Source organism: Arvicola amphibius, chromosome 3 (assembly GCF_903992535.2).
Source record: "Arvicola amphibius chromosome 3, mArvAmp1.2, whole genome shotgun sequence".
NCBI classification, from domain to species: Eukaryota; Metazoa; Chordata; class Mammalia; order Rodentia; family Cricetidae; genus Arvicola; species Arvicola amphibius.
Window position 1 is genome coordinate 161,087,717 of NC_052049.1, and position 19,443 is coordinate 161,107,159.

Genomic DNA, 19,443 nt, shown 5'->3' on the forward strand with positions numbered 1-19,443 from the left:
CTAGAAAAGAATTTACTCTGAGAAGCTCCTTTGACAGAAAATGGGGAGGGGTGCGAGAACTCTGAGATAGCTGTCTGTCTTTGATGTTGGAGAAAAGAAAGGAAAAGAAGTTGTACAGGGGGGCTTTAGCATACACTGCAGTTCTAAGAAAGGGCTGCCAAAGTTACGGGGCGATTGCACCCATGGCTGTCCTTCAGAAGGGTTCCTGGCTCCCTGCCTTAGCAAACCTGCTGGGCTCTCTCAGGCATTGGCTGTATGTGGGGTATAGGATGCCTCAGCATGGACGCGCTGATAGATGCTGGGCACAGATGCTAAGTCTATGCCGATTGCCCTCCTCTCAGGAGAGCGCAATTGCGTGGCTATTTACATCTGCTTATTTCTCACTGCGAATGGCTCCAATTACTTCAGGGTGTTTCTTCTTGAAGTCTGAGACCCAAGATGGCACAGGACTATTTAGGTTTGGAGGTCTTATGTGAATTTAACCACACCAAGAAGTAGGCATTTGCTATTGTGGCAAAAACATGGTTTCTGTATTTGGGAAATGACTATGGGCAGGACACTTTTTGTTCATTTACTTGTTATCTCATTGAGAGCATTTCTCAAAACTAGGTAGCTTACTTACTAGGAGGTTTGGAAGGACATTAATTTGGCTGCAGATTGTTTTGTGCTTCTTTTAGTGTTGTGTCGTGGACTCACTTTTAGGAGTCCACTTTTAGGAGAAGTTGACGAAGTGAAGTTCTTCCACAGGCACCTAAATAGCGAGAGGTGTGGGGGATGGATCTTCTGCCCCCTTATGGGTGGTTAAATTGTAAGCGTTCAGTACCATGCCTGGAAGGTTCCCACTGTTCTGTGGACTGAAATAGCCAAGAATACAGCAAAGGCAGGGTTTATTTGGGCTCATGGTTTCAGAGACTTCAGTCTTTGGCCGCTTGGTCCCATCTCTGTGGCCTGAGGTGAGGAAGAAGATCATGGAAGTAGGGGCACAGTGCCTGGAGCTCTTACTTCATGGCAGAAGCAGAGAGAGACAGAGGAGCTGAGAAAAGGTGTGGTTTTAGGGAATTCTCCCAGTGACCTTGATCCAATCATGCCTCGACAATTGAACCCAGCAGCTAACTTTCAACATATGAACCTTTTGTGGGACCCCTTTTTATCTAAACCATAACATGTATCTTTTCTTGTTCATGAAGAGTGTATGCAATATTTTTATTATGGAGGAGTAAGTTAAAGATATGAAGCAAAGATAAGTGAGACTTCTAAAAGTCATCAAAGAAATTTGTTAATTTGTTTTTTCTTATCCTTAGTCGGTTCTCCACATTGCTGCCCAAGTGATAATTCTTCTATAAAATCTAATTATTTTACCATCTTGCCTAAAATCTTTCACTAGTTCTCATTAGGACTGAACTGAAAGTCTTAGCATATCCAAGTTGCCTTTTGATCTCTCTCTCTCTCTCTCTCTCTCTCTCTCTTCTTTCCCTCTCGTCCCTTCCCCTCTCTTCTCCCTCGTATATCTTTCCTACACCACTAGTGACTTGCTAAAAGTATCAGATCTCCTAAATCCCTTTGTACTGGTACATTGTCCTAATGAGGTTATAACTAGTGATTGTGAACACAGAAACGCCAAGATATTAGCTATTAATATAACAGGTTTCCCTCATAGCAGCCCAACACAAGTGCTCCTGGCTAGCAGATGCCCATTTTCTTTCCCCCACTGCACACAGACACACTCCTGGTTTCTCAGGGACCCAGGTTCGTTCTGACCAGTAACATTGTCTGTCTTTAGGATCTTTGATTTCTCCCCATTCAGCCAATAAGGGATGGAAAGAAGAGAGAAAATTCACTCTATATTGTAGAAGGAGTGGCGGGGCTGTGTCCCGCCATGCGGCCACTGGCTAGCTTTACACCCGAAATAATTACACGGAAACTGTATTCTTTTAAACACTGCCTGGCCCATTAGTTTCAGCCTCTTACTCACATCTTGACTAACCCATATCAAATAATCTGTGTAACACCATGAATGGTGTCTTACCGGAAAAGATTCAGCACATCTGACCTGGTGGCTGGCTTCATCGCATCTGGCTGTAGAGGCAGGGCAATTGTCTGAGCCATCTACCTCACTTCCTTCTTCCTGTTCTGTCTACTCCACCCACCTAAGGGCTGGCCAAGGCAGTTTCTTTATTAAAACAGAAGACTCTCCCACATCACTATATTCTTTGCCCCATCCTGGAAGTGAAACATAACACTTTTGCTTACTTGCTATTGATGAGATTGGGCCAGAGGCAAAGCAGCCAGGAAAACAGATCCTGGCTGAGCAAGCATCTCCCCCCAACAGTTGTACTGGGGAGAGCTTAGCTCTGGATACACTTTCTACTGAACTGTGATTCTCATGGCTACCCAGATGTGCAGCCTAGATCCCACTTGCTGTCTGATCAGCTCATGGAGATAAGACATGAGCTTCAGCTTCTCCTCGGACTCTGCATTATTTAATGCCTCTCTCGACAACAGCCTTCTTCCCAGCTGCCCTGGCACATGCTCTGCTGAGTTAGAGTTTGCTGCCTATGGATCTTCAACTCATACAAATTAAAGCACAGCCAGGCCCAAAACTATGTTTTTTTTATATATAAGACTTATAGATTGTGCAGAACAAAATATTTAATGCCAAATATCTCACTGGAAAAATGGAATGTTGAGCTTGGTAAGGTGGTGGATGCTGCAGTCTCAACCCTTAGGAAACAGAGGAACTGGAATTCAAGGCTACCCTTGGCTACATAGTGAGACTGGGGCCAGCCTAGACCACACATGACCCTGCCTAAAAAAAGAAAAAAAAAAGGCCAAAAGAAAAAAAAATGTTACTAGATTACAGTCTTCACAAGCAAGAGGCAAAACTTCCAAAAATTGAGGTTGGGTGAATAAAGTTGTGTGATTTCTCCGAAAATACACACATCAATCCAAAATTTAAATCAAGAGCTGTTTTTTCTAAAGCTTTTTTTCTCCATTTAAAAAATAAATTTGTGTATTAAAAGTTTGTGACAATCTTACTACCATGAATGTCCTAATAGATTTTAGAATCTTACAAGTCAAGTATTGGCCCCTTGTATAAAGGATGCTATGTCGTGAGAATACTTGTGACTATGGGCAAGCAAAACTTAAACTGGAAATTGTTTGAAAGGTTACAGAAAGGTACCTTATTGCCTGGCAGGAAGTACTTAATTTGTAGCTGAAGAGGAAGTTTCTTGATCCAATGGCTTGGAGATGTTACTCAGGAACCAAAGTTCATCCGTATCTTAAACCTGTGTCCTTGGACTAAACCCTCTTCTGGTTGGTACCAGATACCTGCCATTAAAAATGGAGAAGCTATTGCTTTCTTATGCCCAGGAAGAGCACAAGGCCACCTCTCCCCCTAGGCCTGATATATAAATCAATCTTGTCAGTGAGAAGGGGCAGTTCTCCACAAGACAGACCCTCTCTAAGGAATCCATCTTCTGAGTAAGCTGGATTCTTAGAGCTGGACCGTGGTGGCACATGCCTTTAATCCCAGCACTCGGGAGGCAGAGGCAGGCAGATCTCTGTGAGTTTGGGGCCAGCCTAGTCTACAAGAGCTAGTTGCAGGACAGGCTCTAAAGCTACAGAGAAACCCAGTCTCAAGAAACCAAAAAAAAAAAAAAGAGTTCATTCAATATTGATTACAGAGTAAAGGTCCTCTTGAATACTTTGAATGGATAGGAGAGGTGAGTACTTCCTCTCCAAAACTGGGGAGAAAAAAATGGGAATATATTAGGATTATTCAGGCAATAGTGTCCATGATTTATTCTAATAACACATCCCAATGAGTTAGTGTCTGTGAATGAACAATTTTCAAACCAAACAATGGCCCGTGTTTCTTCATGTCACTTCTCCAGGTTCTAAATCAAGCATTTGGGTCATTCAATTACGGAAGATTTAGATGGCCTTCTTCCAGGACAATGATTTGTTCTTTGTTTTAGGTCTCATAATGGGATTAATTTTACGATATGCCACAGCACCAACCGATATTGAGAGTGGAACTGTCTACGAGTGTGGGAAACTGTCATTCAGCCCATCAACTCTGCTAGTCAACATCACGGACCAAGTCTACGAATATAAGTACAAGAGAGAAATCAGCCGACATAACATCAGTCCCCACCAAGGCAACACCATACTGGAGAAGGTAAGAGCCCTCTCTGCTCATGCAGCTTGGCTGTCCATAATTGATGGCACCATATATAAGCTTCTCTATGTAAGGTATGTACCTACACTCCTGTCCTTTCCAACACTGTAACACTGGGGCATTGACCACATAAACACAGTTGTCAGTAGTTTTCATAAAATTTGGGGACAGATTTTAATATACTTCTCTGCCAGGCCAGAGCTGTATTTAATTTCTTTTAAAGATAAAATCTTTCAGCCATTTTTCCTTTCTTGAGATGTATCCCAGTGTTCATGTGTGTGCTGTTAGTGTTGTTGTACATGGTACCAGCTGTCTATTTGGTTCAAATATCTCCAGGCCAAAGAGGAAATAGAGACAAATGACTTTGGTCTAGAATGGCTTTGACTGCCGAGAAAAGGCACTGGGTGTTAGTGAGCACTTATAACACGTTCACCTAGAGTCTACCCAAGAGCTCTTCACCATGGTGGTTTAATTAAGGGATTTTAGTTAAAATTGCAAAATGATTCATATTTTTTTACTATTTATTTATTTATTTATTTATTTATTTATTTATTATGTATACAATACTATGTCTGTGTGTATGCCTGCAGGCCAGAAGAGAGCACCAGACCTCATTACAGATGGTTGTGAGCCACCATGTGGTTGCTGGGAATTGAACTCAGGACCTTTGAGGTTAAGGCAATGCTCTTAACCTCTGAGCCATCTCTCCAGCCCCCAATGATTCATATTTTTAAAACTAATTTCAGGCTTGGGGTGTAGTTCACTGATAGGGTACTTGTCTGGCATGTGTGAGTTCTGGGCTTGATTCATCCAGCAAAACACACACAGAGAGAGAGAGAGAGAGAGAGAGAGAGAGAGAGAGAGGAGAGAGAGGGGGAGAGAGAGAGGAGAGAGAGGAGAGAGAGAGAGAGAGAGAGAGAGAGAGAGAGAGGGAGGGAGAGAGGGGGGGAGGCAAATACTCAGGATCAGGAATCAGCTTCAACCATCCTTTGTGACCTTGTGTGTCGAACATCACTCTTGAGATGGTGAGATCCTGTTGTCAATGAATGAGTGTGGTAGGAACCAGAAGCTTGTAGGAATTACTTCAGTCTTTGGGTCAGAGGTGAGCACTCTCTGGCAGGATAGTAAGGCATTTTTATCACTTTTATCCCATACAGACTTAATTTTCTTATTCAAACATAGTTCCAGGCTATAGAAGAGCATTCCTTTAATACCAGCGCTTGGGAAGCAGGAGTAGGTGGATCTTAGAGTTTGAGGCCAGCCTATTCTGAACAGTGAGTTTTGGGACAGCCAAAGCTACACACAGAAACTCTGTTTCAAAAAACAAACAAACAAACAACCCCCCAAAAAACAAAAAACAACAACAACTACAACAAAACCCCAAAATGAAACAAAACAAAATAAGAACAACAAAAACATACATTTTGGGCAAAAGGGCTGAAGTCAGTGATTAGGGGTGCTTGATGCTCTTACAGAGGACCCAAGTTTGATTGCTAGTTAGATGGCACACACACACACACACACACACACACACACACACACACACACACACAATTTTCCCAGTTTTGAGAGATTTAGAGAAGGGGGGTTGTTTTTCTATTTTTTCCCTTTCAAGATGACTGATTTACAGTCTTTTGTAATTTTTCTTCGTTATCTTCCACTAGTATAATTCTATATTAAGTGTGTGATAGGACTCGTTAGGACTCAGGAAAGTCAAATTATAATGTTAAGCAAAATTACCCTTAACTAGTGAAGCAGATCTGAGTGCACAGCAAGGACACTGAATAATACACTTCTGTAATAAATGGGGCAACTTCCAGGATTCGTGTTTTGAATGATCTCAGTCATATGATTCTCTTTATCCACAAGGAAATAGAAAATTGTTTATCAAAAATAATTTTATATAGCTTATTTACAATACAGGATATTAATTTTAAAACATATTTCAGTTTTGTGTGTTTATTTATTGTGAGTCCAGGTCTCTGTGTGTACCCTAATGCTTCCTGGAGCTCTCTGTGTAGCCCAAGCTACCTTTGAATTCACCTTAGCCTCCCTAGTGCTAGGCTGACAGGCATGTACCAGAACACCTGGCCACTTTTACATTTGGCATTTCCTGGATCGAAATTACTTCTCCCCTTCTGCTCCTACCCAATTTTGTCTGTATTTCTACACAGCAGTACTCCAGACAGGTTGATTCTCCGAGGATGCTGGAATTATTCCTGTTGCTATAGTGATTTTGTTCTCTAGCAGGACTGCCCATAAATACCTGGCCAGAACTTTTGGTACTGTGTTGTGATACAGTAATTTCTTTATCAGCAGCCACAATCAAGTGTTTGCTCTTGAAAATTTAAGGCACGAGATGAAAATATATCTTTCCGTGGTCAGATTAGAAGCTGTGCTTCTAGGATGTTTCCTTGGCATTGACTAGCTCAGGTGTCTCCTGGATACACTGCTAAGCCAGGAGACTTTGAGTCAAGGTCAGCATTCGGTGCTTCAGGGGCCTAGGGTCTGTAGTCGGTGGCCTTGTGCCCAGTACAAATGCACCCATCTCTGCTGGGGGAGAACAAAACATCTTCCAGAGTCCTTGCTGCATTTGGTGACTTCAAGGGGACTGAATTTTGTTCTTAAATAATTGGAGTGTGACTTACTTCATATTTGTGGCTCATGTGACATTATGACCAGATCCTGGGTCTGTAGAAATGTACAGCTGTTGGCTTGGCTCCCTCTTGGACTTCCCTACTGTATGCGTCCATTTATATCAATCAGTTCATTTCTGTAACACAGATCATACGGTATGTCATTTCCCCTAGGTTCATTTAAATTACTGTAGTTCCCAACCTCATTTAAAAAATATTTTAAAACTTTATCTATTTTATTTTTTTAGATGAGTGTTTTGCTTGCATGTATGCATGTGCATCACATGAGTGCCTACTGTTAGCCCAGGTCAGAAGAGAGGGTTGTATCCTCTGGAACTGGAGTTTTGATAGTTGTGGGCTGCCATATGGGTTCTAGGGACTGAACTTGGTCCTCTGCAAGAGCAGCAAACTGCTCTTGTTCACTGATCAATCTCCTTACTTCTCTAAACTTTGCTTTTAAATGCTACAGAGAAACATAAAATTGTATGTATCAATGGGGTATCATGTGGCGTTTTCAGATACACACACATTGTAGAATACACTTAAGTAACTCTAAACTTGACCATCCTCTCAAGCACTTACCATTTCTTTGAGCTAGAAACAATCCTAATCCCGTTCCTACTTTGTAAACTGTGCAGTATAGCGCTGTTATTAGTAACCATCTTTCCGAGTGAGCAAAAGCACAGCAGTCTTTTAAAGACTCTATTATTATTACTGTTTTAAATTGTGTGGATGTGGATCTGGATGTGAGTGCCCTTGGGAGTTACAGATCAGAGGTGCTGGATGCCCCTAAAGGTGGAGTTACAGCTATGAGCCGCCCAATGTGGATGCTAGGACCCACGCTCTTGTCTTCTGCAAGAACAATGGTGCTCTTAAACACTGAGTCACCCCCAAGTCCTGTCCTATTGACTTAGTGCCTGTGATGATCTGTGTGTGCCAACTGTCCGCTTCAGAGCTTCTGGAATCACCTGGGATATGAGCCTCCAGGCTGGTGCTTCTCAACCTGTGAGTCCCAGTCCATTGGTAAACATCAGTGTCCACAAATATTTACATTACAATACATAGCAGGTAGCAAAACTACAGTTATGAAGGAGCAACAAAATTAACTTTATGGTTGGGGGTCACCACAACTTGAACTGTATTAAAGGTCACAACACCAGGAAGGTTGAGAGCCAGGGTGTCCCCTGAGGGATGATGTAATCCTCGAGTCTGACTCAGAGGGGTTGATTCCATTAATTGAGATGGAAAAACCCATCCTACAAGTAGTTGGCCCCATTGTTGGTCTTGGGTTCCAGACTACATAGAAAGGGAGAAAGAGAGCTGAGCACCCATGGGGTTGGCTTCTTGGCTGTGTATATAATAAGGAGAGCCCTTGCTTCCAGCTTCCACAGCTGCGACTTCCCCATGTGATGGACTGTGCCCTTGAATAAGTCACTTCACCTTTAAAGAACCCTTTATCAAGGTATTCTATCATAGCAAGGGGAGAAAGAAACTAAGACAGCTCCCACTGATCAACCTCTCTCTGTCCTTCCCCACCCCCTACTCATCCCAGGCTTTTCTTACTTCTACCCTCTCTTGTATGAGATCAACTCTTCTTCTGAGACTTGTCGTGTAAGGTTTAGTTTAAATGAGATGCTGTACAGAAAGCACCAGCTTTTATACCATATCATTCCCACTGCCCCCCCTTCTCCCTACCTGCTGTTGTCACTGTAATGCCACCCTGCTGACATCTCTGTCATTCTCCCTGACTCCAACAATGGTGCTGCATTGGTACCACAACATCCGGATGCTTAGTATTTGCCAAGGTTAGTAATCTGTGAGGCTGGTTTCTTCATGTGCTCAACATCTGTTGGGAGAGATACACCACACACTAGATAGTGAACTCTAATGGACAGAGACAGAGACCCTGCCTCTTAAAGACCAGTGTATCCTTAAAGCCTGCCATGGTGCCTCGTGCTAAATGACTATCTGCTGAGTGAAATGGAAAATTTGAATAAATCTGCAAACTTGCCAATATGTACGCATCTGAAGAAAGATGCAAGGTTTGAAAATTACCATCCTGAATTTGATAAACTTACGGTGTCCTGGATGCTAAATGTTTCAAAATTTTCAATTATCCTCTCATGTTGTGCATATGCAGATAATAAAATTAGGGTTTACAGAGACTACATGATGGGCCAGAATCCAGTGCCAGTGGGAAGAAACCACACTGAGACTCATAGCACTTGATCCTGAGTCATGACAGCTTATTGCTCCCACACACTGGCCAGGCTCTCCAACAGCCCAGAGAGAAAAGACTGAGACCCAGGGAATATCAGCTCCAAAGGCAGGAGGAGGTGGGCAGTTCAGAAGTTCCACATAGTGAGGTGTGGAAGCCCCCACAGTGCCCCCACTGGATTGCCTTCTTTTTTGGCATTTATTACAGTGAGTAGTCAGACTTTGTATCTACATATTAGGATTTGACAGTCAATTTGACTCTCAGTAATGGAGCGCGAAGCTTGGATGAAATGCCGAGGATTTGGAGAGACGGAGGAATCTCTGTGCCGTGCCACGCCAACACCTCTCGGAAAGTTTTATATGCGCACATGCATTTCTGGGGTGGCTAGGGACTGGTGGTGCTTGGAAATAGACACAGCTCAGTGCCCTCACGCACTCCTTCCAATAGGAAAGTATAAAGCTGGAAAATTGAGAGCTACTGGCATTTACTGCAGCGGCATTATGCCGTGTGCTTATGCCGCATGTAAGCTTCAGGAAATACCATAAGCTAAACCTGTTCTGTTCATGCTCAACACAGGTGAAAATGTAGGACAGAGAAGAGTGTTTGACTGAAGGGACAGGTGAAAATGGCACTGCCCATGTTATGAGCAGATGTGCACTCAAGGCTGCCGGCTGCACCTGTCCTGTGCTGCTCTGTAACTACCCATTTGGTTCGCAACACGGCCGCCAAAGTTGTTCTGTGGATCCTAGGTATATTAATTTTAACCTGTTGGGGCAAACATTACGTTATATAATGGTCTTACAAATATTAACTTGTGAAGTAATATTTAGGACTAACGATTTCTGACATTCATGTAAATAGGAAGTTTAATTTTTTTTTTCAAAGGAGATGGAAATTTAAAAAGTTAAAAAAGCTGGGTGGTGGTGGCGCACGCCTTTAATTCCAGAACTCAGGAGACAGAGGCAGGTGGATCTCTGTGAATTCGAGGCCAGCCTGGTCTACAAAGTGAGATCCAGGACAGCCAGGGTTGTTACACAGAAAAACCCTGTATCAAACAAACAAACAAAAAGTAAAATAAAAATAATACAAAAAACTATTCAAGCATCAGGGCTAGAGATATAGTTCGGTGATAAAGAGCTTGCCAAGGATGTGGAGGTCCCAGGTGTGATTCTCAGTACCAGCCAAAGAACCAACAGCCTTTGTCTATTACTGATATTCCATTTATTTATTCTTTAGTATCAATGACCTGAGTCCCCACAGTTATACTTCTGAAATAGACATGATTTACAGGAGGGTACATGGAAACCAGAGGAAAACAGTACCTGAGCAACACAGAGTAAGCAAGGGCAAGTGAAAAAAGGGAGGGTTGTACTAGGATCCCCAGGTGCTCAGAAGGGGCTGGTGTCCTACTGTGTAGGGCAGACAGGAAGGCTTACAAGGAAGCACCCTAATGGATGGATTCTGGATGCAGTCATGTGGGAGGATGGGGTGGGGGTGGGAAGACATTCCAGGCAGAGAGAGGGGCATGGTATGCAAGGGAGAATGGTAATAAATATTTCAGAAAAGGAAACATTTCTGATTTTGGGGAGCATGGAAGACTGGAAAGGCGGGAGTGGAGATGAGGGCAGATCTCAAAGTTGGAAGCCACTGAACAAACACCAGGTTGTGTGTGTTCACTCTTCTTCAGAGTCCGCAGAGAAGGGGAGGTTAACAAAGGCAGAGAGTTGTTTAGGCTGCAGCAGGCAGGAAATAAAGCAAAAGCGGAGATAGCACTTGGGTGGTGACCCAGGGACAGCTGGAGAAGGAAGACAGGTGGACAGGTAGGATTCCAAAGAATTGGGCACAGGGATGGGGGAGCTACATGGTGTTCCCTGGTGACCTCACAGAAAGGAGGGTTGGGATCTACATGGTGTTTCCTGGTGAGTTGACAGAAAGGAGGGATGGGAAGAAAGAAGAAAGAGCAGGCAAGGAGCTGGGTTACAGGGGAAACTCAGGATGACAGAAAGTGGTGACTTCATCAATGTGTTGATCTCATTATTACATTTGCCTGTATTAGCACATGTATAGCATATTTACACTGCCGAGCTGGGAGGGTGAGTAGCACATTTGACTGGAATGTCATGCAGATCTAGCATGCATTTAAAAAATTGTCAGCACACTTAAATTTACCGTTCCTGTCCCCCCACAAATCACATGACTACAGTGTATCGACAAAGGAAACTCAGGGAGAAATTTGCTAAGTCTTCACTTCCTGTTTGAAAAGTGACACTATCAGTTGGTTAAGGGAAGTAGCTTTGTGGTGCTGAGCTATAATGTCCTATTGTTTCAAAAAGGAGAATCTGGTCCTCTCCCAGGAGGTCACAGAACATGAGTTACAGGATCACGGTTCTTTAGGATGTTTTAAAGAAACTTACGGACAGGGCTGACTATATGGCTTTAATCTGCTTGTTCTCATTAAGTAGATCACTTAATTTTCTGTTTCTCACTGTCCAAATTTTCCTTCTGATTCTTACATTTATCTGTGAATTTTCTGGTTTTTCACTCCGCTTGATGAATTTCCCACACAGAGGCCAGGGCCAGAGCTCTTCTGAAAACAGAACAGTTTAACTGGGGAAAGCGGCTGGACAAGGGAACAAATCTGTGTAGTTGATGCTGGCACACTCCTGGGGAAGATGAAGAAGGGCTGGTGTACAGTCTCCTGTGTAGTTTCCCTAGACATGCTGGGAGGGAGCGAGCCTCTGGGTGATTAACCAGCAGCAGGACTTGGAGAAACGCAGGTGGGATGCTCTCAGTTCAGTGGGTTTTATCCTTCACAGTCTACAAAGAAACAGATGTAATGATTTGTGCTTCTCCATCTGGACTGGTCTTGACTGTAGTACATGAGAGAGTCCCAGTGCAGCCTGAGCTTTGCAGAGAAGGCCATGAGGATGCCTGGACACTTAGATACTTTCATTCCAAACCATAGTTAAGACAACATTTGTTATAAAGATATGAGTCCATTTACAAAAATTCTAATGGGTAAATTGTTATGAAGGGGCAGCCCTGTTGGGTTGGCCTATGGTGAGGATGTGTCACCTCATAGCAGCAAAATATTCAGGAGAAGAAGGTTGTATGTCAAACAATAGAAATGGTGGGTAGCTTGTGACCAGGTTTCCTCTTGCTGTAACAGGTATCTCTAAAGAACTCAAGGGGGTTGCGTGAGATTACCTCAAGACCTAGGTAGGCATCACCTTCCAAAGGGTCCACATTCTGTCAATATCACCCTGGAGAAGGAGCCCTCAAGTCATGATGTGACCACATCTAAACCGTAACAGTAAACACAAACACCTCAGTAAAAAAAAGTCCCGGAGCACCGAATATTACCCTATTTGTTTACGAATTACAGGTAAACAACACTTGACATTATAACACACACATAAGAGTAGAAATCTTCAAGGATTAGTCAAAAATGAAACAACCAAACTCCCTCTCATGGCAACTCTCTAGCATAAGGGACACTTTAGGGGTCAGCACGATGTCATATGTTTTATTAGAACTGTTTTTTCTTTGACTAGTTTTGTCTTCGTCCACTCCAGGCCTTGATGACGGAATGCCACTAGACAAGGTGACATAAAGGAAGGTAAACTCGGCTTGTCTTTCTGAAGGCTAAAAGCCAAAGATCAAGTCACATATCTAGTGAGGACCCTTCTTACAGTGTCAGCAGAGAGGAAGCCACCAAGTGGTAAGAACAGGAAAGGGGGAAGGGACCAAAACTCATTCATCTTCCTGGAACATACTTGTTAGGGTTTAAATCTAGATTTGTTTCCCCAGGCTCACTGTAGTTTTTTTGTTGATGTTGTTGTTTGTTTGTTTGTTTTATACTCTTTGGAGGTCTGCCACCAAGCTCCCAAATAAATACATGGAAACTCGTTTTTACTTATGAATACCCCACTTTAGCTTGGCTCATTTCTAGCCAGCCTTTCTAACTTAAATTATCCCTTTTCCCTTAAACTACATTTTGCCTCTGGGATTTTTACCTTTATCTTTCTTTCCTTCCTATGCTGTGCCTGGCTGTGACGGGGTGGCTGGTCCCAGGCATCCCACTCTCCTTCTCCTTTTCTCGCTTCTCATTTTTTTTTTAAACCTAGATGTCTCCTAATTATTCTCTCTGGCTGGCAGCCCTGCCTACTCCTCTCCTGCCTTGCTATTGGCCATTCAGCTCTTTAGTAGACCAATCAGGTGTTTTAGACAAAGTATCCCAGCTTTGCAGAGTTAAACAAATGCAACATCAAAGACTGCAGCACATCTCTGCATCATTAAACAGATGTTCCACAGCATGAACGAATGCAGCACATCTTCAACTAATACTCCACTCCACAGCAGCTCACCTTCTGAACATGCAGTCTCCAGCTTCCGGGTCTATTCTGAAGGCCGAGGAGACTTTCTGAGAGCATGGCCTGGCTGGTGGAAGTAGGTCCGTCCAGCCTGCTTTTGCTCCATTTTCATCTGCACCCAGGTGAAGCGCCTCAAGTTCTACAACACTGTGCCCATGCCGTCTTCTCCGTGATGGACTGAAATCTCTTAGTGGCCATGGTAGTCCCTTCCTCTCTTAGAATGATATTTTAACAAAAATATGGAAAATAACAAATGCAGCCCTGTACAGCAATCCCCTCCTGAGAACAATGCCAATTCATTCTTCAGACACAGCCCCCATGAGCCCAATGTCTCCTAAAGGCCCCACCTAGCCGTGCAATTGTGTTGGGGTTGAGTTTCTAACTCAGAGCTCTGGAGGACATATGAAAACCACAGAAACTTAAGAAATTTCACTCTATTGTAATCTTCTATGATGTTCTGCCTCCACAGCAATAAGGGTGTGTGTGTGTGTGTGTGTGTGTGTGTGTGTGTTGGCCTGGTATGGGGTTGTTCTTGGGAGCAGATAAGCCTTTGAGGAGTACTGTCCCTATCTTAAATGAGCCCGTGCCACTCCGTCCCAGAATCAAGTGATTCTGTGTACCACGCCCATAGTCTCAGACCACCTTTCATCCTCTCTCTGGAGTAAGTGGTGTCCTAAGTCCATATTTCCCTCTATGATGCTTTGATTAATGTCTCTCCTCCCCAAACTTGCAAAGCCTCCAGGAGGTCAGGGCCTCGGTCTGCTTTCTGTCACATCGTGTTCCAAGTGCCTGTCACATGTGGATACTCAGTGGATCTAGGGTCATGAATAGATGGTGCGAGTAGGTATTGTCAGTTTCCGCTGCGGGCTGCGATCTGTCACCGCCCACGGTGTCCTGTCTGAACTGCTGGCTACTCGGTACTGAAGTGTGCCATAGGTTTATCCTCAGGGTAAAACACAAGGGCTCTGAAATGGTTCTTGCCACTGAGAGGCCTGCACTGCTACACACGACGGGGAGAAGTGGGGGCGGAGAGACTGAAGAGAAGGCCGAGCAGAGGCGAGTCAGGAGCAGGAGGAAGAAAGAGGCTTCCTTCCTATTAGATGTTGCGTCTGCGTAGATCCAACTGGAAATGGATCTCTCACTATCTCCCGCTTTGCTTGGCTCCTTCGGAAATGCTAAACTGGCCGGGCTGCAATGTCATCATCGCTGGCCTCCAGGGAGCAGTTACATGAAACTCGGTCCCATGGCACTCCCCACGTTTCTCCTCACCTGCCGGCAGCTCCTCCCTGATAGCTTGCACAGCTGGGGCAGCTCACACAGAGCAGGCTGAATGAAGGATGCTGAGCAGGCAGCCGGCTTGTCTTAAGCTGGGGTGGAGGGTGAGGGACCTCGCTACTCCTCTCATATAATTTGTTTTCTAAAAAAATACGTATTCAATTGTTCATTTATTATCATCATTATCATCATCATCACGATTGGTCCTGGGATAGCACCCACAGGCTCACTCATGCTAAGTGTATACACTCCAGCACCTCGCAGATAGTTTCTCATCGCAAGGCCTACTGGGCACTGATTGCTGCAGTTCTACCTCAGGCTGAGCCTGACACCAGAAGTCAAATGAATCTTGTCTTTCCTTTTGCCTGTTGTCACTGAGTTCCCAGAGAAGCATGGGCCCATGGCACAGGCAGCAATTGATGAGCAGGGTGTAAGTGCCTGGAAGTTTCGCCTATGACCAGAGGAGGAAGAGGCCTGAGGACAGAAGGCCGTAGAAGAGAAGCAGGCCTCACATGTTGCTGTCTCCTTAGGAAGCTGTGGCTCTGCAATGGGCCTCAGAGCCAGCCTCATCTGAACCATGTGATCTCCCCTCTGAATGACCAAACCATTCCGTGTCTTGGTAGCGGACACTCTGGGAAGGGTGTGACCTTGGGAGATGTGGCTCTTCCAAAGTAACCTTGGCAGTCATTGAGTGGAGTAGACTTACTACGCCCCTGCAGCAGGAACAGCAAGGTCTTCACCAGAGGAACCTCTCATCTAGATGGCTCTTCACAGCGTCGTCACAATCCTGGCCTCCTCAAGCTAGATTTTGTGCCCCCAAACTATGCCTAAGTTAGGTCAGAGTGAGTCTCGGGGGACCCCACTGGAATATGAGGCTTGCCCAGCTCTTATAAGCTGAATTTCAGTACATTTTCAGACTCGGTTGAGCCAATTGTGAAATTTGACAGCATGAAATGGGTCACAATAGGAATACTTATGCCACAGGAATCGGGAAATGTTTCAAACCAAGCTTGTAAGATTTTATTCCCTCAGGAGAGATGATTTGCCAGCACAGAACATGTGCTCAAGTAATTACATTTTTAGGATAATTGGAAGTATCCAAACATCTCCGTTTTTATCTCTCTAAAAAGTCCATCTCACACAAGGCTGTCTTCAGAATCCCCTGACAGACAGAGCCTCACAGCCTGGGCTTAAACTCTGGCGCCTCTAATCTTATGAGGAAGTACATCAAGCTTTCCAGTCAGACCCAGGAGTGAATGTCATCTGGCCACTCTCAGGAGTAGGACCAGAATGCTAATCTCTCTGAGCAAATTTCCCCTCATCTATAATGTAGGGGTTAGTAATCCTGGCAGCAGAGATTCGCTTTCCAGAGCTATATGTGAAAATATGTGTTTAATGTCAGACATGTTGTAAATATTAGTCCGCTTCCATTTCCCATTTCTGTAGCATTTGCCCCTGACAGGCGTGAATTCCCCTAGCATGAGGGGCCTGAGGGGGGGTCAATGGAGGAGGGTCTGCGGCTGCTGCTTTTTTCCTGCACCGTTTTTAAGGTGAGTGCGGGCGTTTAAAAGTACATTGCCTCATTTTAATCCGACTTTCTGCTGATGTCAGCAGGCACTCCTTCCCCTCCCGCCATTCTGCTCTGACCCTGCTTCTTGCTGACTCAGCCCTTCCCAGTCCAGTTTCCCCAGGCCGGTTGCTCCCTGGTGAGATCTTGTGATGGGGAAGCTGGATGCACAATTCATAGCTGAGCCTGATACGGATAAGGCAAACTCCAAAGAGTTACGAGGCTTAGGAAGCAGTGGATTCCCCTGTGTCTGGTTTGAGAGGAGCACAGTGTCTTTGGCCTGAGGTATCAAGGTTGGCCAAGAGCGAGTCTACTCCAGACTGGGGCGGGGAAGAAGCATTCACTCCTGAAGAATAGATTGGGTCCTGAGGAAAGTCCACTGTGGAGAGATGGGAGGATAGGCCCTTCTCTTTTCCATCCACTCTTTCTTCTTCAGTCTGTCCTACACCAGTCTTAGAACTGAGCCTCCCTGTCATGCCAAAGCCACAGACTGTGAGGCATGCCAGGCCACCACCCCATGAAGGTCAGGCCGGAAGAGATCGGAAGCAGTCCGTGCAAGCGTAGAGTGGGTGAAAGGGTGAGAAGTCTTGGCATGTAGGGTCAGGAGGAAGCAGTTATAGCCTTTGTCTTCCAGGCTGGAGCTTAAGAGTGAAGGGAGAAGCTATGTACGATTAGGAGAGGACACAGACATTAAGTGTGGCCAGGCCACATGATCTCCTGAGTGGAGAGTCACATAGGTGACATGGGGAGTAATCTGTGAGATCAGGAAACTTAAGCAGGTGACAGGAGTCTCTCCAGGCCTTGCCGATTTGATGCTGTGGTACTGTCTGGAACACCTCATATATGGCAGGCGATGAATGACGCCTGCTGATGTGGGAGAGTCTTCTGTTTGTGTTGATTTCATTCATTAATAAAGAAACTGCCTTGGCCTATTTAATAGGCCAGCCCTTAGGTGGGTGGAGTAGACAGAACAGGAAGAAGGAAGTGAGGTAGATGGCTTAGACAGTCGTCATGCCTCTCCTCTCTGAGTCAGATGCAATGAAGCTCTGACCCAAGATGGACATAGGCTAGAATCTTCCCAGTAAACCACCCCTCGTGGTGCTACACACATTACTAAATATGGGTTAATCAAAATGTGAGAGTTAGCCAGTAAAAGGCTGAAGCTAATGGGCCAAGCAGTGTTTAAAAGAATACAGTTTCCGTGTAATTATTTCGGGGCATAAACTAGCCAGGCGGCTGGGAGCTGGGCGGGATGAAAAGCAGGCCTGCCTGCAGCTCCTCGCTACAGCCTGCAGTAGTGGACTGTGTGACTTTACTCTTCTTTTGGGGACAGAAGGGATAATGTGGCTAAGAGACCAGTCCCTGAGCTGTATGACTTAGTTCAAATGTTGCTATGTGACTTAAGGAATTCTAGGTAAACTCTGCAAGTCCAGTTTCCCCATTTGTAAAAATAAGATATTTCTGTTCCCACTCCAAGGCCATCATGAATTACAAACAAACAAACAAAGATACACAAAGAACTTAAATAATGTCTGGAGTTGAGCAAGTGCACACTGTATTGGCTATTCTTTCTTCCACTGAAGTCACTTTTGCTGTCAGTTAACCTGCTGGAATCTGAAGTTTGAATCTGGGCCATGTTGCTTACCAGGTATGTAACTTCGGGCAAATCACATAACGGTGCTTTCGTTCCACATCTGTAAAAACAAGGCATTCGCGAGATTTAACTGGAAAGGTTGTTGGGAAGAAAACCTGAGTTGCTATGTGTAAAGGAAATCTGAAAATCAAAACAGCATCATGGAAATATAATTTGTTATATTTGTTAATTATTATGAAGAATTGATAAATGGTGGATATACAGGCACTCGCTTCATTCTTTGTTGTTTCAATTTGTTTGTAATCTGTAGAGTTGTTATTATTTGTGATGTGAATTTTATTACATTTTCTCTGTAACTTCCAGATAATATCACAGAATGTTCATTTAAATAGAAATGTGTATTTTGAAAGGAAAGAGTCCAAATAATTCTACATTATACAAACACCATGGAAGATTTTAGATGTCTAGGCTCTCTTATTATATGTGTGTATTTCTAGGATGTTAAGACAGGATCTAAAACTTTGTACCTTCCTATATTTGCTTAAACTTAAACCTTTTCTCAGATGTTTAGAAACTCTAGTGTAGTAGACAGACTCATATTTGATATTTGTGTTCTTTTTAAATTTTCACTGGTGTGAGTGATATTTTAGTGCATGCCATCTACCCAAAGCCTTCCCTATCTTCTGGAGTACTAAGTGGGCCATCTATCAATGGCAGGCATGAAATATTTATTGAAATAAATGCTTTCTGCATCTTTGGAAAAGCACTTGACAGTGACCGCAAACCCAACAGAAATCGGTGGGAAAAGGAAAAACTAGGACCTTCCCTGGGATAATTGGCTCTCCATATGACAGAAAGAAAATTACTGATTCCCCATTTCATGTCTGTAACATATAAATTTCATGAGAATTAAAGACCTAATTGTAGAATACAACACAAAAATGATAAAAAAAAAACTGGGGAGAAACTATAGTTACAGTATTAGAATATGGAAAAATAAAACCATCCCTATAACTAAAATAATATAAAAATGCACACATTTCACAACATTAAAATTATGTAAGAGACTGTCAACAATGTTGCAAAAACAGATTATTGAAGGAGATAATAAGACTAGAAGAATGTATTTGAAATGTAAGTAACTAAACAGAATTGTATCCGGATTCTTCAAGTAAACAAATCAATAAGGAAAACCAAGCTGGATAAAAAGATACGATCAGGAATTACCCTGAAGAAATATCATAAAAGCTCAACAAGCAAAATTAATATACTTATTTCATTACTAATGGAAACAAAGTAGACAATGTGATGTTTACCATTGATCAAACCGCCAACAAATTAGAAAATGATCAACCATAGTGTTGGCTAGAACGTGAGAACATGGTCTAAAACTCTCCAGTGGGTGTGTAAATGAGGTCATCAGTGGCAACATCTATAAAGGGGCAGTACACGTTGCCTACTGCTTAGCAGTCCACGTCTAGAAAGGTTTTTGAGTGTACACCAATGCATAAGTACAAGAATATCTTTTTCAGTATTTTGTGTTGACAGAAGATATAAATCAGCCTGTCAATTAGAGAAGAAAATCTGGATCCATTCC

At 43.7% G+C, this 19,443-nt stretch overlaps 1 protein-coding gene across 1 annotated transcript in view; it reads left to right on the plus strand.

Annotated features, from left to right (window-relative positions):
- The window catches only part of Slc9a9 (solute carrier family 9 member A9), a 545,494-nt gene that overhangs the window by 13,230 nt on the left and 512,821 nt on the right, over positions 1 to 19,443 (plus strand). The window contains exon 2 of the mRNA XM_038322078.2: positions 3,981 to 4,183. Within this exon, the coding sequence (XP_038178006.1) occupies positions 3,981 to 4,183 (203 nt within the window). The remainder of the gene's footprint in view (positions 1 to 3,980; positions 4,184 to 19,443) is intronic.